Source organism: Scomber japonicus, chromosome 4 (assembly GCF_027409825.1).
Source record: "Scomber japonicus isolate fScoJap1 chromosome 4, fScoJap1.pri, whole genome shotgun sequence".
Lineage (NCBI taxonomy): Eukaryota > Metazoa > Chordata > Actinopteri > Scombriformes > Scombridae > Scomber > Scomber japonicus.
In genome coordinates, this window is record NC_070581.1 from 28,650,676 (window position 1) to 28,676,346 (window position 25,671).

Genomic DNA, 25,671 nt, shown 5'->3' on the forward strand with positions numbered 1-25,671 from the left:
GGGGGAGTGTTTAGTGAGTTGTTAACAAACACACTTCTGTCCTCAAATGAATGTGACATACTGCAGCTGCTACAGTATACATACATAATACTTCAAAATTAGCTACTGTACTTGTAAAACAGTGAGTTCTTCCAAAAGGTTTATAATAATTGTGGTTTTACATTTTGTAAGAGTGCAAAAATATGATTTTCAGTGTAAATATAATGTTATTTTCAGTCAGTTATAACCTATTTTTAACCATCGACTATTTAAAGCACAGCTTATATTGTTTAAGAGGGATTTGGAGCAGCAGAAGACACATTACACCCTTATGTGGTTTGGAAATTACAACAGTTAATCCTGTGACTTTTTTTTGTTTTCCAAATCAGTGGTGGCGCCACATAATCACACTTACACTCCTTATCTATCAACAATCAATGATGGAATACACTTTAGCGCGAGGAGCCCACGTTAAACCAGCTGGACTGATATACCGTGAACTTTCAAAACATTAGTCGCAACCCCCGGCTGGCCTGCAGAGGCATCGGTGAAACGCAAGCCGCCTCTAAGAACAACAAATACCGGCGTTGAGTCCAGAGCATGGTGGAGCAAAAAAGCCTGCAATATCAAGATCTGCAGCTGCTACGCCGGTGTCATCAGAGCTGCCTGCATTTCCACACACACAGAGTAAACAAGTCTGAAAGAGAAAGAGCGGAAAGGTGCGGGCGAAGGAGGGAACCTTGTGGAAGCAGATACCCATCATCTTCTGCGGCTATCACACTGGCATATCGCAGAGCTGTCTAAAAATATAACTAAAGCCATGAATTACCATGAATGTGTGTAATGTGTGTGTGTGTGTGTGTGTGTGTGTGTGTGTGTGTGTGTGTGTGTGTGTGTGTTGCAGGTACAGTTTTGTAAGAGGCCAAGAGGGGAGGGAAAGTTGTGCGGTTCTCTGTGTGTGTACGTGCCCACACAACAACCTCACCTATAGGGGTTGGGCAGAGAGAGCTAATGCAGGTCTGTTTGTTTAACCTTGTGTCATCGAGCTAAAACCTCTCGCTCCCCACGCGATAACAGCAACTGTCTGACATTAGCTGATGATCTGGCTGGAGTGAGGAGAACAACAAGCTTTCTGTGTCAATGTGTTAGGGCATGTTTCATTGCTTTCTATGGATACAAATCATTCTTGGAATAAACACATAAAACTGATAAATTACCAAGTTTGTTTTGTTAATGAGTAAGTGTAGGAAAGGATGGGCGGAGGTAGGAGAGATTAGCAGCGTATTACATATTATATTATACAAATATTTAACCACATGTGTCCCAAAACAACACATTTTACATGCGAGTTCTGCATATTTTCATACTATAAATCTGTCAAGGAACCATTTAAAGTAGTCAGTCAGGTAAAAGACAACAACTTAGCTTATTTTTTTAAATCAAAATATATATCATTGGTCAATATATCACAGTGAGATTTCTTTAAACTCTCAAACATTGATACAAATCTAGGATTGACTGGACTACTTTCAGCACAAAACTGCTGCTGCTAGATGTTGTTTAGCTGCAGGAAATGATGGAAATGTTTAGTTTTTAGGGTATTTGGTAGTAAACCAGACAACTGAACAAATATACCTTTTGACCTGATGATGGTGCCACATTTAAAGTCGAAGGATCATTAAAATTATAAAATATATCCATTGAATAGTTGTTGAGATATTTTAGACTGTACCAAAGTGACCTACTTTACCACCTCTGAAGCCACACTTGCCTTTCGCCCTCTCCACCTCTGCACACCTCTTTTCCCACACTCACTCCATCATCATCATCACATCACGATGACTTTGAATGTGTCGTCAGTCTAATTATCAATATCTCTAAAATCGTGCTGGTGGTGCTTTTGTTTTTCTCCAACTTCCACATGAGTGGTCTTGGCAGAGTGACTGCTCCTTTGTTTGATCCTAAAATGACCCCTGTTAGAATAAACAGGTTCACAGGAGCAGCATTGAAAAGGGTCAGTAGGACTACTACATCACAGGAGGAAGAGGAAGGGAGCTGTTCCCAGGACCCGGTCCCGGTCCCGGGGCAGACCAGGACAGAGGAAACGCTGCCATTCAAACCTCCTGAGCACTTTTTATTTCTTGTCCATGTGGTGTTAAGAGTCCGCACAGTTCGAGTTTGTGTGTGTGGCTTTATGACTGTGTTTATGAACACGAGCAGAACGGAGAGTGAGTCAATACAATCATCAGAGACACAAGGTCATGGGTGAACTGCAAAAACCATCTGTTTCAGTCACACACTGATGACATGAACCACGTATCTGTTCCTTCACTCCTCCGTTACAACTATCACACAGATCCCCCCCCCCCCCACCCCCCCGACTCCCCGACCCACGTTTTTCGTTTTCCTATCCTCCCACTGTTCTTCTCAGGGTTATGATCTTGTTCTTTTTTTTTTTGTTGCAGGATTTTAGGGGTTTGTTTGTTTTTCAGGACATGAGGGTTTTCCTGCTTTTTTTTCCTGTGTTTTTCATATTCTGAATAGCTTCCCTTGATTTTTCTACCTCCTGACTTTCAGGCCTCCCCATCTACCTTGCTACCCCACCTCCTCAAAAAAAACAAAACAAAAAAAAAAAAACCCCACACTCCCCATCTCCCCCCTGCACTCTTCCACCACTAACTGAGCCTAGATCTCTTTGTCCCACTCCCTAGCAACCGGTATGTGTACCGGATGAAAAACAACCTTGCTACCAAGCTTATGCATGCTGTACATTCATGTAGACCCTTATCTCCAGAAAGTGAGAGGTCATGACAGGTCTAGGAATTGTAGTAAGGTCAAAACAGATCTTAGATTACACACACTAACACACACACACACACACACACACACACACATACACACACATACACCACAAACTTATCACATAGCACAAATCCCTCCAACTTCCCCGTTGGACAGGAAACTGGCAACAGTGGCTTTGGGGATTCAAAAATTTACTTCCACCTTTTTTCTTTTTTTTTTTTTTTACAAGCTAATTCAGTTTTGACGTCTTGAACTTCTTTGGAAAGGAAAAGTGACGTGAAACAGGACAATTTTGGGTCATGCAACATGCAAAAAAAACACTAAGAGTCCACAGCAGCTGTTCTGTGAGGTTGTACTTAAGTGAAATGCTGACGTGCTGATATTTAGTAGGTGTGAAAGGGTTTCCCTCACATTCATTGATTTCTGGCGGCTCGCCCCAATAAAACTTTGCCCGTGACAAATTGATTTTCTATTTTTGGACTTCTCAACCCGCTCTCGCACTCTCTCACTCTCTCTGATTTCCTCCCAAACAGCCGCAGACGCACCTGCACTGACTCGTTCTCCCCCCCGTGGCACACAAACACCCTCCTCTGACCTCTCTCTCTCTCTCTCTCTCAATTAGCTTTTACCCTGCAATCACATCATGTCTTCTACACTTTAGAGGTGCAGTCTCATTATCTCCACTTAAAAACGTGATCACTTAAAGATTGATTTTACAAAGCGCGGACCATAGACTGTAAAAACATTCATGGTGCATTCATGTACACCTCATAAAAATCAGAAATCTATACTCAAAAGGCCACAAAGGTTGTTTATAATTATTTTTCTATATAACCCTAACCTGTAAATACTATGTAATGTTTCTCTGTTCTAGTAAATGACTTTTGACTTCATGATAGCACTATAGTGGAAAAAAGCCAGTTATATCAATTAAAGTTATAACAATTCATCCTGAGGGTGACATGAAAAGATTTGCATGGCCATCCATCCAATAACTGTTGAGACATTTTACTCAAAACCAAAAATGATGGGGGCGCTACAGGGAAAAGTCAGAGGATTACCAAAGTTATTAGGATTCATTATGTGGGGGATCATGTATGTTTGTACCAAATTTCTTAGTAATCTACCCAATAGTTGTTGAGATATTACAGTCTGAACCACCAAAGAGGTGGAACGACTAGCCGACATTGCCATCCCACCAAGGTGGCTGAAAGAAAAAGACCCAAATAAAAAGCTGTCACTACTCACGAGACATGACCGGCGGCTACTGCTAAAAGTTAAGATGGGAATAGAGACATAAAAGTTGGGATAGGTGGGGGGTTAAGAGATTTGTTAAGAGTAGAAAAATACAGTACAGTACAAAAGGTGAGCATGCAGTCAGCAACCACAACAAAGACATAGACAGAGAGTCAGACAGACGGGCACTTTGTGGGGCATTAATGAGTAGATTTGTGTTTATATTCAGGGCCTGTTGTCTTACCACGGGATGCTGCGTGAACGAGACCAACAAGCATGCAAACTTGCAACTGCTGGTGAGTAAACAGTCATTACCCAAGCCCTTCAATTTTCTGCTTTATCACCTCTCCTGGACTTAAGCTTAATGTCTTTGTAATGAAACCCAGATGCAGAGAGAGAAACGTGGTGGCGCAACAGAAAAAAGGAGAAGGGAGCTCTGAGGGAGGGTTATAGGACTTGAAGTTATCACCGTTCAACGTCTTCCTCACCCATGGGAGCACGTCTGTATGTTTAATTGAGAGCATATGCAGCCTCGTATAGGTATATCAGAGGATATTGTCGTGGTTTTGTCATTATATTCACAGAAAATATAATTGATGGAGATTTTTTTTAGTATAATGTGATTTAAAGGCTTTAAACTACTTTTAAATTATCTCATCTGTGATTTAAGCACTCCTTATGGTTACTATGTGACTCAGTACATTAGTAACTCATCATGACTCATAACTCTGTCTTAGGGTTTTCATTGTCCGCGAAGTACACAGGGATGAATTTGTAAAAGCAACATTTTCCACAAAGAGGAGGATAAGATTTTAAAATAATGAGTAAATATCAATAAATCACATGACATGGATGGAAACTTGTAAAGCTCAGCACACATACGGTTCAAGTCAGTAGATGGGCGAGACGGGAAAGAATCAAATATCACAATATTTTCTAACTAAATACTTCCATATTGATATTGAGACAGTATTGTAGGGATGACTACTGGTGCTTTCACAATATATTTACACAATGGGATTTTTGATTAATGATTATGAGTAATGTGGATATAATGACTAACTGCGTAAAGGAAAATACTGCAACAGTCTCATTAGTCTGGAAAATTACATCTTTACATTACCTTTTTTACCTTAAGACGATATCTAGTCTCATATTGCAATACTGATATATCGATATATTGTATGTCTCCTGCTCAGCCCCTCCCCTCCCCCCCTCTCCTCTCTGTAGCTCTCTTTGTCTTTATGTATCCACTGACCTGTGCTCCCCTCTGTTCCTGTTTTATAAATTGCCTCTGAGGCCTTGAAAGATGTTGTACAAGTTTCATCTTTTATTTTTTTGTTATTAAAAAGGAGCAGGAGAGTTTTGACCCTGGTAGAGACAAGTGCTGGCAGCTCTCTCTCTCTCTCTCTCTCTCTCTCCGCAGGCCTTGGCTTTGGCAGCCACTAATGTTTCACATTCATAACACTCTCTCAAGGATAAACGTACAGGGTGTAAAATATTATATCATATTATAAATCCATACTGTTGAAATAGTCAGGAGAATAATATTAGGTAAACATGTAATAGAAATAGGCTTTCTAAAAGAGTCCATCTATTAGAAGGTAAGACATTTATAGTTTAATCCTCTCCTTTATAAGCTTATGAAAGAGGATAAAAACAGTCCTAATTAAGGGTGTAACTGCACACTAAACTCACAGTTCGGTATGTATGTTGCTTTTGAGGTTCATGGTTCAGTAGAGCAGAGAAAAAAAAAAAAAGTTAGAAAGGTAGAAAATAACATTTGGCCTTCTTTTGAAAAATGTAAACATGGCTGTGTTGCCGTGGAAAAAAGAAAACAACCTTTCAGGACACCTGCTGACAGCTGTTTTATGGTGATTGATGGTGTAACTGTATCTAAAGTAGTTCAAACTTAGCTCCACTTCTAGCAGCTACAACACTAACATGCTGCTCTAACGCTGATGCTTCAGTATTGATAATATAATGATGTCATGTATAATAACCCAAAATACCTGGGTCACTACATTACAGATCACTTCTCTGTATATTATATGCTCAAGCTAATATGTTGGCTAGCAAATTCCACATGGGCTCAGACATATGAAATTATTCAAGCTGCAAGTAAAGAACGTTTTAAAAAGCATTTAAAAAGGTTATTCTTGGGTGGAGCCCGCAAAATATTTAATATGTATCATTGCTTTGTGTTTTTTGTTTTTTTGTTTGATTGTTTGTTTTGTTGTCTATAGTGGCACTGTTTTAAGGGGGAGGGACTCTATTTAGGTATGCATTTATGTTATATTGTAATTGTAATTGGTTGTATTTATTTTAACATGGACCCCAGGAAGAGTAGCTGTTGTCTGGGTAACAGCTAATGGGGATCCAAATAAACTAAACTAAACTAAACAATGTCAAGATAAGACACTTCACACATTGTACTCCTTTATATATAATTACAGCTCCCTTATGGATGAAGTTTAAAAAGGCGAGCATGCAGAAGCTTTAGGTTGCTTATAATGATTGCATGAGGATTTTACTTAAGAAACACAGGAACAGTAGTGTAAGTGACCTGTTCTGTGGAGCACGACTCGAGTCAACACCTTCAAGGCCTTCTGGAGGAGTTTGATGCACAGATTTATTTGTCGCCTGAACGTTTCTCAGAAGAACAACATTATTCGGCTGTTGTCAGATCCAAAAGTATAAATCCATATGTTGCCTGTCACTTATATGGAAACACTGGTGTGAATGTCTTTTATAACTACAGTAGTGCAATGCTTTTATTTTTCTGTGTATCTTATAGGCCTTCTTTATATATTGTGTCTGTATCGTCTCTGTGTTTTTGATGATGAATAATATATATCAGTCAGAGGGACAAAACCACAACATTTACTGTAATACCTCTCAACTATATTTTTTCTCTCTCTGCGCTCGTCGCTAATATGTGTTGTCTAAGTGGAGCGTCACAGCAAAGGGAGAAGGACGGGGAGATGCTGTATTGTTTCTTTATGGCGATAACAGAGCATATCTAAATAATAATGATGCACTCGGACTATGTTGCGGGTCTCTCGTTTGTCAATTTGACAGCCAGCAGCGACACTACATGCTAACCAGGCTATGTTAGCTAAGCCGGCTAGCTAAGTCATGCTACAGCTACGTGGTGCGTTGCCAAAACGTTCCAGATGAAACTCGCACTCCTTATTATGGTTCTGCATGTCTGAGTTGATTAAAAGACCGTTTGACAGTAACTTTGTGGGTCACGGAGCATACCGAACCAAACATCCTGTAACAAATGGTTCGTGACGAATACACATACCATTAAACCTTTAGCTCTAATATAAGTGCTGGCAAGATCCTAAACTATCAACGACTACTGAATCAGTCTTAGTCAGTGCCCAAACATGTACAGGTTTGTCTGTTTTATTCTTCAAAGCAGGTCAACATGGTAACAGTCACTTGCAGAGCTGCAGTGCTAAATGCTGAAATGGGAACCGCATGTGCATTCTTTGGAAAAAGAAATGAGGGCTCAAATGAGAGGTGTTAAAATTTCTCTAATTGTATTTTCCTCTTGGACGTGTTTTATCTCCACAAAGTAGGCTATTAGATCCGAAGAGAATGGCTAAGCTGCTGGATAATGGGAAAGAAAATAAAGCTTATGACAGTACTGCTATGTTTACTACTACTAGACTCTATTTCACACAGTTCAAGTATTCCACAAGAGCACATCCACACTAACCCGATTAAATTTGTAAACACATCTTTTTTTCTCCTTCTCAGCCCCTCTGTCGAGACTCAAACTGTGTTTTTCTCCTCCACCGAGAAAAACGGACCTTTTCCAAAGCGGCCTCCAGAGTGTGTAAATCTTAAAACTCCAGCTTGTTGTTTCAGTGTGTACAGGGGAAAACTGAGCTTTTTGCAAAACAGTGACGTAAGGCTTCTCGGTGAAGGTCAGGGTCCGTGTGGCAGTGATCGTTCAGTTTGAATGTCAATACGGCCAAAAATACAGAGTGGAAACGTCTCCATTAACCTGATTTATGCTGATTTTGTCAGACGACATCGACATTATAAAATAATAATAATTTTTTATCACCGTAGCCGCAGCAGCGTGGGAATGACTGCTGTTGGTGTTTATGGGCCATGATTATATAATTATTTCATACTCGCTCCGTTGTCTGTTAACAGAAACAGATTTGGCCGTATTAGACACGATGTAGATGATCGCATCTAGAGCAGGAGAGGACTGAACAGAGGTTTTAATGGGTTGGCAGGCAGAACAGTAACATAGTGTAGCTGTCCAGTCACAGTCGACTGTGTGGCAGCAAAGTTAAGAAGAAGAAGACAACTCACGTATTTTTAAATGTCAATAATATAAGTTATTATAAAGCTAAAGCTGCTGCCATTATCCTGTATTCATGTCAATTTGATGGCATAACGCTGCAGCCATTAAATAATTATTTGCTGGGCCCGGGCTGTCGTCTTGCTCCTTTTACTCCTTACCAGATGTTGGCTGCGATACCGTTTTGTTTTTCGCCAACTGAAATGAAGGCGAAGAAGAGAAGAAGAGAAGAAGAGATGTAGTCATTTTAATGTGTTACACTGTAGAAAGAGGTCTCTTCCAAATAAAAAAAAAAAAAAAAAAAGCAGGTCGTCCTAATCACTCAACATCTTTTCTCGATGCACTGAGACTAACATTTATTTCCAGGATAGAAGAAGAAGAAAAAAAAGGACACTATCACTGCTGCTCTTCCAAGATTACAACATTCCCGAGGCAAGGACTGAGGAACATTTTGCAGATGCTAATGACCTGCGTAATTCCCAATCCAGGTTTTTGTCAGAGTTTTCCGTCATTATAGTTGTTAGCTCAACCACTTGTTGAATAGGGACCAGCGGGGGAGAATATAAGTCAGCCATTTGGAGGCTTATTCATGCAGTCCACATCTCTTGAGTTCATTAAGCTGGACAGTAATATATGACAGTGAGGAAAAAAGGGAGAAGGGCAAAAAAAAAAAAAAAAAAGCTTGCTTCTCTGCTTCTCTGTTGAGTGTAGGCTCGTATGTGTGTGTGTGTTTGTCTATGTGTGTGTGTAAAGTTGTTATTTTCTTAGAGAGCTCACCCTTCTTGCCAAGCCCAGGGCAATGTAGCACTTCTCTCCGGCATCCACAATCTCCACTTCATAGTAGTGGCAGCGGGTGGTGAGTGGCTGGCGGGCCTGAGCCAAACCCACGTCCATGATGCTCTTTCCTTCGCCAACATACTCCAAGAGCTGAGGAAAGGGGGGGGGGGGGGGGGGGATAAGCAGAGGGGCAGAAAAAGAAGCAGAGAGAGAGGGGGGGGGGTTTAATATGTTGATATACAGTATGGACAATGTATAATATAAAAAAGAGGTCTATAATTAAATATGAGTATAAAAAGATGCACGCTTGCACTACAAAACAGAGTTATTGCCCAATTAACTCCGACCACAAGGCTCGTTCAGCTGAATAATTATGGAGATCAAAATCAAATATGTTGCTCGAGCTTTTCACAAAAACAACAATGTCAGTGTTGAGAGGATCAGTGTGCTTCAACCAGAACAAAGAGATCAGAGCACATTACTCCAGTTCTCTTTACACTGGCTCCCAGTCAGCTATAGAATAGATTTTAAAGTTCTGCTACTGGTCTACAAATCACTGAATGGTTTAGGTCCAGAATACATGAATGACATGTTAGTAGAATATAAACCCAGTAGAGCTCTGAGATCTACTGACTCAGGTCAGATAGTTGAGCCCAGAGTTCAAACTAAACATGGTGAAGCAGCTTTTACACAACTGGAACAAACTACCAGCAGAACTGAAATCATTTTTAAATCCAGGTTAAAAACACTTCTAACCCTCCTGTTGTCCTCAAGTAAAGGAAGGAAGGGAGGAAGGAAGGAAAGAAAGGAGGAAGAGAGGAAAGGAAAGAAGGAAGGGAGGAAGGAAGGACAGAGGAGAGAAGGAAGGTAGGAGGGAAGAAGGAAGGAAGGAAGGAAGGAAGGAAGGAAGGAAGGAAGAAAAGGAGGGAGAGAGGAAAGGAAAGAAGGAAGGGAGGAGGGAGGAAGGAAGGATGGAAGGATGGAAGGAAGGAAGGAAGGAAGGAAGGACGGACGGACGGAAGGAAGGAAGGAAGGAAGGAAGGAAGGAAGGAAGGAAGGAAGGAAGGAAGGAAGGAAGAAAGGAAGGAAGGAAGGAAGGAAGGAAGGAACAGTCAAAACAGACGGGGTCAATTTGACCCGGGAGGACGACAGGAAGGTTAAAGCACTTTACATTTTAATCTTTCATTTCCACTCTATGTCCTTTTAATGATTTTAAAGCAAATCATTATTTTATGCTGCAATCTTATATTTAATGCTCTATTCTAGCATTTTATTTCTCTCTTTCTATTTTTATGTACTTTGTTTTTATTATTAGTGTGGAGGGGGGAGGGGGGGTTAATTGTATGTTTTAATGTTTCTCAAATTAAAAGTTTTTCTGTTTTATGTAAAGCACATTGAGTTGCCATTGTGTATGAAATGCGTTATATAAATAAAACTGCCTTGCCTTCAAACCAACTGCTCGTACTGTAAGACGGTTAAAAAGTGTCGGAAACCTCGTCGGAAACGTTGGAATTAAGTGGAGTTTGTAACTTCCTAAACAGACTAATCCGTTAATCCGACATTCACACCCACTTAATGATCGGCCAGGTATGCAGAGGTAGGAAAACAGGCGGGATTTTAACTGCTCTATCACAGCACATTTTTCTTTATACACAACTGCTTTCGGCGATTTTTTGAAGCAATTATCGCCATGACAATAAGTCTCTGTTTAGAATAGCTATGAATACTTTTTCACCATCAGACAACAAATGAATTAGTTTGTTTTGAGCATGTCCGAGCCCTAAAGGTTCATTTGTAGCTCATCAGGAGTTAATTATGTATGTTGTTGCACCATCAGTTGTTATTAACCCTCCTGTTGTCCTCGAGTCAAGGAAGGAAGGGAAGAAGAAGGAAGGAAAGGAGGGAGGGAGGGAGGGAGGGAGGGAGGAAGGAAGAAGGAAGGAAGGATGGAAGGGAGGGAGGGAGGGAGAAGGAAGGAAGGAAGGAAGGGAGGAGGGAAGGAAGGAGGGACGGAAGGAAGGAAGGAAAGAAGGAAGGGAGGGAGAAAGGAAGAAAGGAAGGATGGAAGGGAGGAGGGACGGAGGGAAGGAAGGGAGGAGGGAAGGAAGGAAGGAAGGAAAGGAGGGAAGAAAGGGAAGAAGGAAGGATGGAAGGGAGGGAGGACGGGAGAAGGAAGGAAGGAAGGAAAGAAGGAAGGAGGGAAGGTAGGAGGGAAGGAAGGAAGGAAAGGAGGGAAGAAAGGGAAGAAGGAAGGATGGAAGGGAGGGAGGAAGGGAGAAGGAAGGAAGGAAGGAAAGAAGGAAGGAGGGAAGGTAGGAGGGAAGGAAGGTAGGAGGGAAGGAAGGAAGGAAGGAAGGAAGGAAGGAAGGAAGGAAGGAAGGAAGGAACAGTCAAAACAGACGGGGTCAATTTGACTCAGTTTATTCCAGTAGGTGGAAAAGTATAATTTATTTTTATTGTTCCTTTATTCTGTTTCTTTGAATGTTTATTTTGGCTTTGATTGGACTAGACAAGTTCCTCACCTCATCCGACACACTTTTTAAACATTGAATAGTTATTAGTTTGTTGTTTATCTAAAGTTTGTAAAGTCATTTCTGTCTTATGTTTTGCTGCTTGTTTGAAAAAAAAAAAAAGAAGAAGAAAAAAACCAAGTCCAAATGGGGAATGTTGCTCCACCTGGATGCCTCCTTCAATGATTGACAGTCATTAGTCTAATTAGTTTTGGCAGGAGGTGACGTCTCGACTTCTAAGTACACACACAAGTACACTTGGCCAATTTTTTTTTTTTTCATAATCAAACTGCCACGGAGCTTTTTTTCCCCTAAATGATAAAAGAAAAATGATAATTGTGTGCAGCGTAAATGTGTTAATTCAAGAGGAGAATCAGCAGCAGCTCAGCGACGGGTGCTTTTATTCTTCTAACTGGTGAAATATAAAATAGCAGCATTATAGGTTTGTTACATGCACATATTTTACTGTCACAGCTGTTGAAAGCTCTCATATAACGTTTAATAGCCTGTCTCATCCTTCTGAGTACAGTTTGATATTTTCGGGGGGTACTGAGTGGATCTATGCTTCAATAATAAAGATTATTGATTGATCGCCCTTATTATTTTTTAAATCTCAAGTCACACTTATAGTTTATAGTTGTGGTATTCCTCTGTTACTTTACACCAGGGGTGTCAAACATGCGGCCCGTGGGCCAGGTCCGGCCCGCCGAGGGGGTTCAGCCTTCCATCTGTCCTTTCTTCGTTCGCTCCTTCCTTCCTTCCATCTGTCTTTCCTCCCTCCCTTCCTTCCTTCCTTCCATCTGTCCTTTCTTCGTTCACTCCTTCCTTTCTTCCTTACATCTGTCTTTCCTCCCTTTCTTCCATCTGTCTTTCCTCCCTTTCTTCCTTCTGTCCTTCCTTCCTACCTTCCTTCTTTCCTTTCTTCGTTCGCTCCTTCCTTTCTTCCTTCCATCTATCTTTCCTCCTTTTCTTCCTTCCTTCCATCTGTCCTTACTCCCTTTCTTCCTTCTGTTCTTCCTCCCTCCTGTCCTTCCTTCCTTCCATCTGTCCTTCCTACCTTTCTTCCCTCCTTCCTTTTGCCTGTCTTTCCTTCCTTCCCTTCTTATTTCCTTCCTTTCTTCCTTCTTCCCTTCCTTCTCTTCTTATTTCCTTCCATCTTTTTAATGATCCGGTCCACATGAGATCAAATTGGGCTCTATGTGGCCCTTGAATGAAAATGAGTTTGACACCTCTGTTACTTTACCCTCTTCATGTGTCCTGGTGTGTTTTATTGTATTGCTGTTGTTGGTTTGTCGCCACTGACTTTAAATCTAATTCAAACCTCAATACTGTCCCGGCGTCTGGACATCCATAAGAGAAATCTCAACAGTTAATTGTGTATTTTTTAGTAGTTATTTGATGTATTCTGTAACCGTACCTCACATGTATTTCTACATATAGCTAAAGAATAAAAATGTGACTATAAATCAAGTTTCCTGTACGTTAAAGTTTCTCAGTAAAACTTGTTATTACTACTGTGGCTGAATTTTCCTGACTTTCTTTGTTTCAGTTTTTATTTGACTGGTTAAATGGGGGCTGGCAGTAATGAGTCTTTTTTTTTTTTTAGTGGGAAAAGTTGAGATGGAGACAGCAGATCAAGCTTGGGCAGGATCCTAGGCTGATTTTGTTCCAGAGGCGAAGGACTTAACCACGCAAACTGGCTTTCTGCGAATGTGTCCTGCAGTAAGCGAGTGGGCATCATGATAGATTGACACTTCCAAACTCTCCATGAACCGCCCGTGGATGACGATCCTGCAAGTACGAACAGCCACCTCAGAGGTTGCATGTAGAGCACACAATGATAATGTGATTATTTTTAGGTCTTTTTTTATCTCTTAAAACATCCAAACAGGTGGAGATGGGTGGGTACAGGTGAGTAGGTGGGCAGCTAGGCAACCGCAAAGCCTTTAGGCTGAGCGGTGTTTCCATGCCATGTGAGTGCATGAGTGTAATGAAGAAAACGCCCCCAGTTCGAAAGTCAAGGATGACAGACGAGGTGGGGGTGGACAAAAATGACTTCTTTAGAAAGCCTTTGTGTGCACATGTGCTTGTACATGTGCGTGTGCGTGTGCGTGCATGTGTGTAACACCACCTGGGTGTGCTGAGTTTCACTAGCGAGCCACTTAAAGGACACACCTGGTGGGAACAGCTATTCAACATCTATGACCAAAAAAAAAAAAAAAAAGAAAAAAGTCAAGTGTCTCAATTAAGTTATTACAATTTTCCCTTTTTGTTATTCTCTGTTGCTTAGTGACCAATCAAACTGGAAAAAAAAACTCAGAAATGAAAATGAGGCAGTCAAAAAGTTTCATTTAAGTCTCTGAAGCTTGACGATGGATTAACACGGTTGCTAAGAGCAGCACTTACATGGATGTGTAGCTGTATATTATACAGAATTATGTTGAATTTGGTTCATTTAAGTGATCAGACACTTAAAAAAAAGGTTGTTCATAAATGATTGCAGCATCCAAACCATTCATGCATGAAGGAAAATATAATCCACATCATAATTTTTGGTTTCATAATGAATTTAACGCAGGATTTAATCTTCAAAAAAATATTCATGGATGCAGAGCAAAGTTTAAACCCCAATTTAATTATTTAACCCTCACATACTGTTCATATTTGGGCATTTCACAGTATCTCCTCATATTTAGCCTTTATACAACATTTTGGAACCACAAATCATTAATGAACACCTCATCAGTCATTCATAAATTGGTAATTAATCCTTAATTAGATGTTCAGAGAGCAGAGGCTATATTTGTAATCACACTTTATAATGGTTTATTGTTATATAACACTGGAGAGCATGACGCGTTCAATGAATGATGAATCAACAGTATTTTTGAATGCTGCTTTTTGAATTTTTGAGTCAAACACTCAACAAAAATGTGCAACAGCTGCACAAAAACATTTTTAGAAAGTTGAAACATTTCTATTTTTTGTATATTCTGAGTCACGTGAGGATAAGTCATTAAATGTATGGCTAAAAGAAAAGTTTTTTTAGGGTTTTTTGGGTCAAATTAGACCCTAAGCAGTATATAAGGGTTAAAAATCCTTTCCAGACATGTATTAAGACATATGAAGATACTTTCCTTGGAACAATAATGAAGTTTCTGATATAATAACCACTCTAAAATCCTTAAAATGACCTCTACTCTTCCTCATCTGTGAATATGTAAATATATTCATGACGGCACACAGCGGTGCAGCAGCTTCTCCGGCTCCTGATTACAGCGTAAAGAGTTTCAGGGACAGAAGCATGAGAGGAGTTAGCGGGTCGGTCTGTTAGCCAACCTACAAGCTAATGCGATCAGGCCACGTGTGACCTCACTCACTGGATGACAAACTGGATCTGATGAAACTGAGAGTTCATCAGGAGGTGCGGAGCTGTTGCGTTTCTCTTCTGACAGAAACTTGGCTAAACACAAAAATGCTGGACTCGGGTTTTCGACTCAACAGGTTGCTACAGATCAGAATCAGCTGTCAGGGAAAACCCGAGGAGGTAGACGCTGCGTGCCTCGAATTATATAAATGATTGATTTCTTAGATTTGTGATGTAAGAAATCCTGCCTGACTGACTCCATGCTTTTTTTTTTTTTTTGAGAGCGTCCTCGGTGCCCTGCAGCTTCCAAGAGGAAATCCTCAGCCGTGGCGTTGACTGTGTATTTCACTCATGTCTCACTTCATGTACTGTACCATATAAAAAACACCACATGGACGCGTTAATAAGGTTAAAAACTTGATTTTCATTAGAGGAGTTCTTTAAATGATCATTATAAAAGGAACCTCAACCACATCATTCCCCAAATCTGTCTCCTCTCATTTCCTGCTAAATAAAGCTATGAAAGTGTGAGTAGGTGAGTTTTTTCAGTATTATAGTTGTTTCTCACCTAAATGCATTTTTTATACATTTTTATATATTTATATCCTTGAGGCCTAACGAGCATCTTCAGTGCGATTCCTTCCAACATAAACCATTTGTAATATTTTTAACCCTCCATCATTTAAATCATTTAAATGATCATTATAAAAGGAACCTCAGCCTCTCATTTCCTGCTAAATAAAGCTATGAAAGTGTGAGTAGGTGAGTGTTTTCATTATTTTAGTTGTTTCTCACCAAAATGCATTTTTTATATATTCATATCATTGATGCCTAACGAGCATCTTCAGTGCATTTCCTTTCACATAAACCATTTGTAATCATTTGAACCCTCCATCATTTAAATCCTCGCCTTTTCTTGCTCTTCTCCACCTTTTGTGGTACATTCCTACTTTTCTTGATGCTCCACTAACTTTCAGTCAATAAAACGAAATGTGGCATAAAACATTACTAATAGTAAAAAAAAAAATCCAAAAAAGGATCCCTTTAATCAAGACAGACTACATAAAACATTACTAATAGTAAAAAAAAAAACCTTTAATCAAGACAAAGATGACCTTAGAACTGAGAAACTCTAATAGCATCAAACTACACTACAATACAGACTTGATGCTTTTTTTTTCCTCCTAGGTATATTTCTCCAAAAATAACACCAGGCAACCAGATGAGGTGATCACACCTTAAGAAAAACAGACTGAGTCTTAGTAATGCCTGTTCCAACAGTTGCATAATTACATCAGCTACTTGTTCTCAGTCTGATTGCATAAAGCTGCATAAATACGTGTGTCACGGCCCATTTGCGCTGTCGAGGCAGCCTGAACGGCAACAATTTAACATTTAGGCAGTTTAATATGAAAGTATTGTTTAATTCTTCAAAGTTTCGTATTTAATTTGATTGATTTGTGGAGCGTTGACAAACCGCTCACGATGAAAAGAGGAACTTAGTCAGTGCAACAAGGTTTTGTGGGTAATCAGTATGCATGTGTACAAACAGCTGATCAGTAACCAGATATCTCCTCTACCCCCTGACCTTATTATTAATTATATTAGTGAGGATATTTTTCAGAGCGTTTTTTAGCGTGTGTGTGTTGAAGGGGACGGACAGCATAAAGAGAACAACATATTCTTTAGTTTCAATTTTTATTTAATTTTTCAGCTTGTTGTTGTTGTTTTTTTACTCCAGTAAATTAGTTTGACAACCGATTCGTTTTCCAGGTCTTAGAAGGAAAACCTTGATTAGTAGAAACTGAACAGGATTGGCGCGCAGGTGGTCGAGTGGTTAGAGCACATGCCATATACGCAGCCGACCCCGGTTCGAATCCCGATCGGAGGTCCTTTGCATGTCACCCCCCTCTCTTTCTCCTATGTTTCCTGTCTGTCTACTGCTAAATAAAGGCATCTATGCCAAAAAAAGAAGAAAATGAACAGGATGAAATAATGTCTGACACTGAGGTAAAGTTTGCAGTGTTTGTGATGCAGCTGTGAGCTCACGTTAGCCGTCTCCTGCTTCTCTGTGAGAGCCTCAAACATGGACTTTCATATTAGTGAGATTTGCCCCTTTTAGCTGAACCCCACAAATGCTACCATCACTCTCCATCAGGACTTTTATCTACTACTGGGTCGTAATCAAAATATTCCCCTATTGGCCTGGAGCTTCTTCTTCTTTCTAAAAAAATAATCATGAATAGCACGTTAAGCATCTTCTTCTTGTGCATTATGTGGCAGCCGGCATCCGCTCTGCTACCATCTGCTGGTACTAGCCCGTTACCTTAAAGCGATGGTTCGGCATAATTTCGACTTAGCGTTATGTGCACCACGAGGTCTATCTAATCACCACCTCAGCCCTTTTATTTAATCTGGTCGGAAAATAATGGAGTTAGAGCTATCAGCTGAATAGTTAGTACAGGCTGTAACGGGACCACCAGTGTATCTGTAAATTACCCCACTAATAATGCTGTAACCATCGTCGAAATATTGCAAGATCCCGCACAGCACATCTAGAGACCTGTGCGGGATCTCGCAAGATGTTTACAGCTTTAGCAGTAGCAGCAGAGTAAAAGTCATCAGGTAAGTGTTTATTTTAATAAACTCCTGGTGTACTAACAAACTTTCCAATGCATCGATTTATGAGTAAAGACCCTATTTGTACTACTGTAGAAGTTTGATAATCCAGGCATTATAAGTGGGGTCATTTACCAGATACACTGGTGGTCCCGTTAGCGCCTGTACTAAGTCATTCGGCTGATGGATCTAACTCCACTCATTTCCGACCAAATGAAATGAACGGCTGAGGTGGTGTTTAGATAGACCTCATGGTGCATATGACCCTAGATCGAAATTATGCCGAACCATCACTTTAAGAAGTCGATTCAGTTTAGTTTTAGTTAGCTTTGAATTATTCATTTTAGTTTTATTAAAAAACTACCTTTTTTTCTTTCAGATCTACATTTTTTCCTTGTTAGTTTTAGTTTTAGTTAACTATAATAATCCTGGTCCTCATAACGTGGAAGTTAAATTTAACATCCAGTGGCGGGAAATTGATGTATTTAAACTTCTACATTGGTTTAGTCTCAGTTTAAGTTGAACTTCAGGCGGAGTTATTATAAATACAAGGAAGTATTCCCCCCCTTCATCTGGCTGCTTCACTGCAAATTAAAAGAAAACAGCCACAGATTTGAAAGCAGGTTAGCAGTAAAATGTAAAATCATCTCTCTCAGAATTCGAGAAACTTCATTTTTTCCCCTATCTGTGAAAATGAAGCTGCTCTAATTCTTCACCCTGATTATCGTGACCAGTTTTCTTGTTTACACGACAGTTAAGAAACCAGCTTACTGCAGAAAGCCGACAGTAATCCCGTTATTTAAGTGTGCATGTAAAACACACTGACTGATGATGATGATGGAAGGGTTAGGCATGCATTTTTGCATTTTTTACTCTTACAATATATATATAGAGAGAGATAAAATAGTTCCCTTTCTTTAACCTGCTGATTAATTGTTCGCAGTGGATAACAGTTACACCTCCTGCGTTAGCCTCCACCTTTTTTTTGTTACAGACTGCCCTTTCATGTGTACTCTTGTGTCTCCTTAACCTACTCCACTTTCATGCCTGGACAACTGCTTGTTCCTTTGGGAGAGGAGGAAAGAGTTTCGGTGTTTTCTTTTTGTGTGTGTGTGTGTGTGTGTGTGTGTGTGTGTGTGTGTGTGTGTGTGTGTGTGTTGTGTTTTTTTTTTTTGCTTCTTGCTGCTGAGTAATGGAAGGAGGAGAGAGACAAGGAGGGAAGAAAAAGAGAGACATAGCCTTGAGCGAAGCATGCCTCACTGAGATAGTTGACAATCTCTCTCCTTCTTCTCTCTCTCTCTCTCTCTCTCTCTCTCTCTCTCTCTCTCTCTCTCTCTCTCCTTCTTCTCCCTCTTTCTCTCTCGCTCCTGTAATTCCGAGTGGTGAGAATGGGTGATGATGGTGTGCAAGATGTGTTTTGTTGAGCCGCTGCCTGGGAAACGAGATGTAACGCCCAGAGAGTGGTCCTGCCAATTTCCTGTCACACCTAATGGGGGAACTTAAAGAAAGGTGAAATTAAGAGACCTCCTTCGTATTATGTGGTTCACACTTTGACCAAAGTCTGACCTGATTAAACACCAGTTACTACATCTGGGCTACAGCTTTCTCTCCCTTTATATTAAACTGTTTCCATTGTGTGACTTTACTGCTTTTACTTCTGTGCATTTGATTCCTTTTATGATTATTTTATACATCATATACTCTTACTTGTCTCCCTCTTTCTTTACCTCTGTACATCTTATTCTTTTATCTGCCTTGTTTGGTTTTATTTCCTTTTTGTAAATCACTCTGTCACACTGTTAAGAAAGGAAAGTGCTATATAAATGAAGTTTATTATCATTATTATTAATGTCTGTCTACTTTTTGGTTCTTGAGGAAGCGTTTCCCTTCATTTTTCTTTCATCTCCTTCGTCTCCATTTCTTCTCTGGAAATAGTTCCTCACAATTTGTCCGCATAAAAAACTGAAATATTAACATAAAAAAAAAAAATCCTGAATAATTTGATCCAAATGTGCCTATTTGATTTGGAAAACATGTTCTCTGGCCTTGTCCTTTGGAACAGAGGTTTTGTGATCTCGGGTTTTGGGTGCCTTCCAGCGGCCAAATCTGACTTGTTCATCAGTCAATTCTTTTCTTTTTTCTTTTTTTTTTTTTAATATGCGTGCACGTTGAAAAACTGATGGACTGAAAAACTGACGCCATAAACACCACAGTCGGTTACAACCACTCCATCTCCGGTGCTATTTTTAATGAGCTAACAGGTGATGTTTGCGCTGAATGCATCCACTAGTGCTGAACAGTGTGAAAATTACTCTACCTTAAACCATGTCATGACTCTGTTTACATTACACTGTAACACAATACAATCTGTTCTGTCTTTTTAGTGATAAATTACCTGAACAAAACCACTACAAATCACAACCACCTATTCATTAAAAGTTCAGATATTTCAAAACATCGCTTGCATAATCGCTCGCATGTTCAAACTCAACTCATACGGCGGAGGTTCTCAGGAGAAACCACAAACACCCATATTCGCAGTAAATTGTTGTTATCCTGAATGTATCTTTTAAAATTAGCAGATCCAAAAACAGATTTATCACTCATTACGAAGCTTTAACAACTTTCTTGTTTAAGCGTGTAATGCGTCGTGTGATGTTGTACGTGTACTCTTAAAGTCCTGTCAATCTATGTTGCATGTTTCAATTTTTTTTGCACTTTGCATTGCGATGCCCTGAGCTCCTCTCTCCTCCTCCCTCTCTCTCTCTATCCATCCATCTATATCCATTAACATTCATGTTCTATTAATGCATTCAATAACCTAAACTTCTTCCCCGGAGTTGTCTGTGCTTTCTCGTCTCACAGGTAATCTGGGCCTGGAGACGTCCGGATGACAGACTCCAGTCCCGGACCTTCTAGCTTCATCGTTGATTTTCATTGTGCTTCTCTCCTCTATCCTTCCTCCTTCCTCTCTCTCCTCTCTCCTTCCTCTCTCTCCTCTCTCCTTCCTCCTTCCTCTCTCTCCTCTCCCTCCTCCTCTCCTTCCTCTCTCTCCTCTCCTTCCTCTCTCTCCTCTCCTTCCTCTCTCTCCTCTATCCTTCCTTTCTCTCCTCTCAACCCCAACCGGTCGAGGCAGATGTTCTCCCACTCTGAGTCTGGTTCTGAGGTTACTTCCTGTTAAAAGGGAGTTTTTTCTTGCCACTGTTGCTCATGTGGGAATGTTGGGTCTCTTTAAAGTTAAAACCTGAAGAGTTCGGTTTAGAACCTGCTCTATGTGTAAAGTGCCTTAAGATGACTCTGTTGTGATTTGGCGCTATACAAATAAAGATAGATTGAGATTGATTGATTGATTCTACCGCTCTACTTTTTGCATATTTTTCTACTTAGTTACTGTGTATTTATCATTATTACAAACATCATCATTACTAATTTGACTTTACAGTAGTACTTCCTCTTTCCCCACTGTATTTTGAGCAATTTTAACCAAGTGATTGCCCTTGCAGGTATCAATAAAGATTCTTATAGGCGCTTTCTCTGAGGGACTCCCCTTTTCATTTTTAACTGGGTTAGGAAGTTCAAAGAAGCACTTAGCACCAAAACAAAATGCAAAAAAATCAAAACACAACCTGTAATTACCATAGCACTGACAGAGTAAGTGATGTGTAGTTAGGTGAACAAGTATTTACTGTTACAAGACATGATGATATTTGCCTTGATGCATACAGTACGCCTCGCGGCAACATTCCCACCTGCAGCAACACAAAAAATCTGCAAGACAACAAGAGACTACCTTTGTGTTTCATACAGCCGTCACATGCAGTATGACACCAGCGAATAACATTTGAAACACTATGCAACCATCACAACACAACACGTGAAAACATTTGACTGTACTGTGCCGTTACTTTGCAAGGATTAAAAACAGTCAAATCGTTTCCCCCCTTGAGGTTTCCCTTTTAAAAGCGGTGAGAGGCAACGGACCCACATTGTTGCCCTTCACTGACACCTCGTCACGCACCGGCCATGTGGAGGCTTTTCATCACCTTTTAATACACTCCATTTATTATCACCATTACCGCTGCTGGGAAGATGTTGCTCAAATTAAAAACTTGCGGTTCCCATGCCAACACCTACTGCCACCGCTGCTGATTTATTTGGACAAAAAAAAAAAAGAAGTAGAAAAAAGAAGAAGAAAAAGTTACAGTATTGCAGGAAGGTTGCCACTGATGGAAAAACACAATGTTACACTTGGGCAACAGCTTCATATTACCAGAGAGAGAGAGAGAGAAGATGCCATGAAGAGATGATGTGACTTATATACTAGATCAGGGGTGTCAAACATACGGTCTGTGGGCCAGAACCGGCCAGCCGAGGAGTCCAATCCGCCCCACTTTTCTTGCTGTGTTTTTTTCCTTCCATCTTTCCTTCCTTCCCTCTTTTCTTCCCTCCTTCCTTTCTCTTTTTTTCCTTCCTTCTATCTGTCCTTCATCCCTTCCTTCCTTCTATCTCTCATTCCTTCTGTCCTTCCATGTGTCCTTCCTTCCTTCATTCTGTCCGTCCTTTCTTCCTTCCTTCCTTACTTCCTTCCATCCTCCCTTCCTTCCTTACTTCCTTCCATCCTCCCTTCCTTCCTTTCTTCCATTTTTCCTTTCTGTCTTCTTTTCGTTTCTTCCTTCCATCTTTTCAATGATTTGGCCCACATGAGATCAAATTGGGCTGTATGTGGCCCTTGAATGAAAATGAGTTTGACGCCTCTGTACTAGATACTCTAGACTAGAGAATCTGCAAAGTTAGACGCATCAGCAAACCAACAACAGCACACATAAGACAATAAATACAAAAAAGGTACAATACAAAACTAAATAATAAAGATGCATAATAAAGTGCAGAAGAAAATACACAGGCTTCTCTTGTATTCAGTTTTCAGTGCAGCCAGAACAGAAATGCCTAATCACCCAAAGTCAATGTTGTAGGGTTAGGGTTAATTAAAGGGTTAGGTCCTCTTAATATAAGCTATTATTTAATATTCCAAAAGATAAAAAGGATAAATCAGGTTTTTAAAAAGGATTGGTAAATGGAGTGTACTTATATAGTCCATTTACGACCACTCAAAGCGCTTCACATTACATGTCATTCACCCATTCACACACATTTATACACTGATGGCAACCTGCTCATCAGGGGGAAGTTAACCATTCATTTACATTCATACACCGTTGGCACAGCAACGGGAGCAATTTGGGGTTAAGGACACATTGAGGACTGTGGACTGGAGGAGCCGGGAATCGAACCGCCAATCTTCCAATTGGGGAACCGCTCTACCTCCTGAGCCACAGTGGCCCCAAAAGGATTCAATTACACCTCTGAGCTCTGCATCGTCTGCCAGATAGTAAGTTTACGAACCATGCAGTCATCAAATATCTGAAAACACTCTTTAGAACCAACTGAGAAAATAAAAACTTAATTTTTTGATTTAATTTTGATGAAATATTCCAGGTCAGAGTGCTATCGATGTTTACACCAAGATACGTGTAGGACTGGACTTGTGTAGTTGGCTGGTCAAAGATTATTTCTCAAGTATTGAATAATAAACTCACAGTTGTCACACTGCTGCACTATTCAGAGAGGAGGAGGATCCAGAGACTGATCCAAACAACTGGATTCACCAAGAAATACACAGGTCAGATTTCTGCTCATAATATCTGAGTATTTATCGAAGGGTTTAGTAAAGCAGCAGCTCGAGGTGTCATGAGGTCCTGGGATGTATCAAGTAGAAGGGGGGTTTGTCAAACATCACCAAGTTCAGAAAATAAAATGATGTACTGTAGGCTGCTAGTGAAGCTGAAATAGAAATATTAATTAACTAGAGCGATTGTGTCTTAAAACAGTAGTCTGATGCTCAAGTGAACAGTGGAAAAGGCTTTTTGTGCTCTAATCATCCTTTCTGTTCATATTGATCATTAGAATATCCATTTTCTCTCAGAAAGATTTATTTGAAGCTAATATGAAGCTTCAGTCGTCCAAATGAGTCAAATCAAGTAGATACATTTCAACATTACAGTCATTTTTAGTGCCAAAGTCTCTTTTTGTTACTATACTTCCATCACAGCTCAACAGGGAAACACAAAGAGGGAATCTGAAGCTAAAAAGACTGTAAATGTGTCAGATATGCAGTTTATATGACTAACTCAGACTGCCGAAGATTCATATTAGCTTCACGTCAAGTTTTAAATGTGTTTTTGTGCCAAGTGACTCTGTACACACTTTGGATTTTGGCTTCCATCACTTACCTCGAAAGCACACTTGAAAGAGATGTTTAATAGTCAGTATGAAAAAGAGGAATGATTAACACCTCTTTCACTGTTCATATGGACATCTTTAAGACAGACATACTTGTGAAACTGTGAACTTGTCCTTTAATTTCAAGTTCAGCTCAGCTCAAGAAAAATCTGATATGATCAATAAATGTAATATGTTCTCAGGTTTAATGAACCAGGCACTTCTCTTGTTTGCATAGCTGTGAAGACATGATGTAAATGTCCTTTTTCACATTTCCATGAACACAATGTGCAGCACAATATTAATGACTGTACATGTCTGAACACGTCTACCTATGCTGACCTGGGACTCAGCGAAGGTGGACGTGATGATTGTCATGATTGTCTTTTTCAAGCCAAACATTCATTAGTTCCTGCTAAACTGAAATTGAAACTTAACATGTTTTCGCTTTGGACTTTTAGTCATGCAAACAATGAGCAATGTAGGGACATCACCTTGGATAAAGCAATATGTGAACATTCTGAGATTTTATAGACCAAAAAAAAAAAGAGTAATTCACTGATGAATCGATAATGAAAGTAATCATTAATAGTCACGAAAAGGACTTAAATCTGAAAACTAATAAATTAACCACCATGATATTACAAACCATGGTGACACGTAAACTTAACACAAGCAGGTTTAAACTCGACCGGTTGGAAATAAATTCTGCTGAAAATGATCCTTCAGAGATAAAAGCAGGTGTTAATAATACGGGTTAAATAATCACGATACCAGTAACAAATCCAAGTTCCCATAGAGTGACACTGAAACCAACTGACTACTTCATTGGATAACCATTACACTTACTTTCATCTAATGTAACAGGTGTGTAGTGTAGCCATACTTGTGATTGGCTGTGAGCAAGTCCGTACAAATAGTCATGTTTTCTAGCTCTGGGTGCAAAAAGGATGGATTGCAGGTATCGTTTGACGGGCGGGAGATGTTTCGATACTACTTGGTATTCATTTATTTTGGTTGATACCTGGGAGATACCCTGTTGCCCTATTATGTAACAATGTCAGCGTGATAGTAATTAATCAGCAGCACGCTAAAGAACCAGTCAAAGACAAAACATATTCAACTTTGACCCCAATGATAGCCATAGGTGACCTGGATATAATTCTTCTGTTTTCCTGATGATGCAATATTAACACCGTAACTACTAACAACAAAATCTTTGTGTCCCTTAGTCCTCCAAAAACATTTTAAAAAGATCTCACACACCTCCAGGGAAACACAGCTTACTATCAGTTATGTGAGGACAGCTAATAAAACATAAATGAGCCAAAAGTCTGTCCAGTGACGGTGTTTTAATCCCTCTGTAAGAATATCAAGGAACCTCGAGATTGTGAAACTGAGCAAAAGAAAAGACTGTAGCCAGAGAATGAATGTGAGGCTGTAAACATGGAAAGGGAATCTCCGAAAAAGGCTGAAACTGAAGCCAGAAAACGAAGAGATAAATATTTTAAAGGATAATGGGAGAGTAGGGTCATCTTCTGGTGACCAAAAAAACACACGACTGGGGTCTCATCTCTACTCATCTTGTGTGAAGAAAGTCCAAATAGGCCACAGCCTCCACTCAGCCCGTCGACTTTCCTTGGATTTAGTTATTCCCAGTTTCCTCTTTTCTCACGCTGCTCGGTTCAGAGATCTGGAGGCAAGCAGCAGTGGTGCCACTGATAGGCCAGCGAGGTTGCAAACACATCACAACTTGATGGGAAAGTTGTGAA

The 25,671-nt window shown here is 40.0% G+C and overlaps 1 protein-coding gene across 1 annotated transcript in view; it reads right to left on the minus strand.

Moving 5' to 3' along the window:
* The window catches only part of spryd3 (SPRY domain containing 3), a 72,793-nt gene that overhangs the window by 16,733 nt on the left and 30,389 nt on the right, over positions 1-25,671 (minus strand). Inside the window, exon 7 of the mRNA XM_053317281.1 lies at positions 9,125-9,274. Coding sequence (XP_053173256.1) covers positions 9,125-9,274 — 150 coding nt within the window. The remainder of the gene's footprint in view (positions 1-9,124; positions 9,275-25,671) is intronic.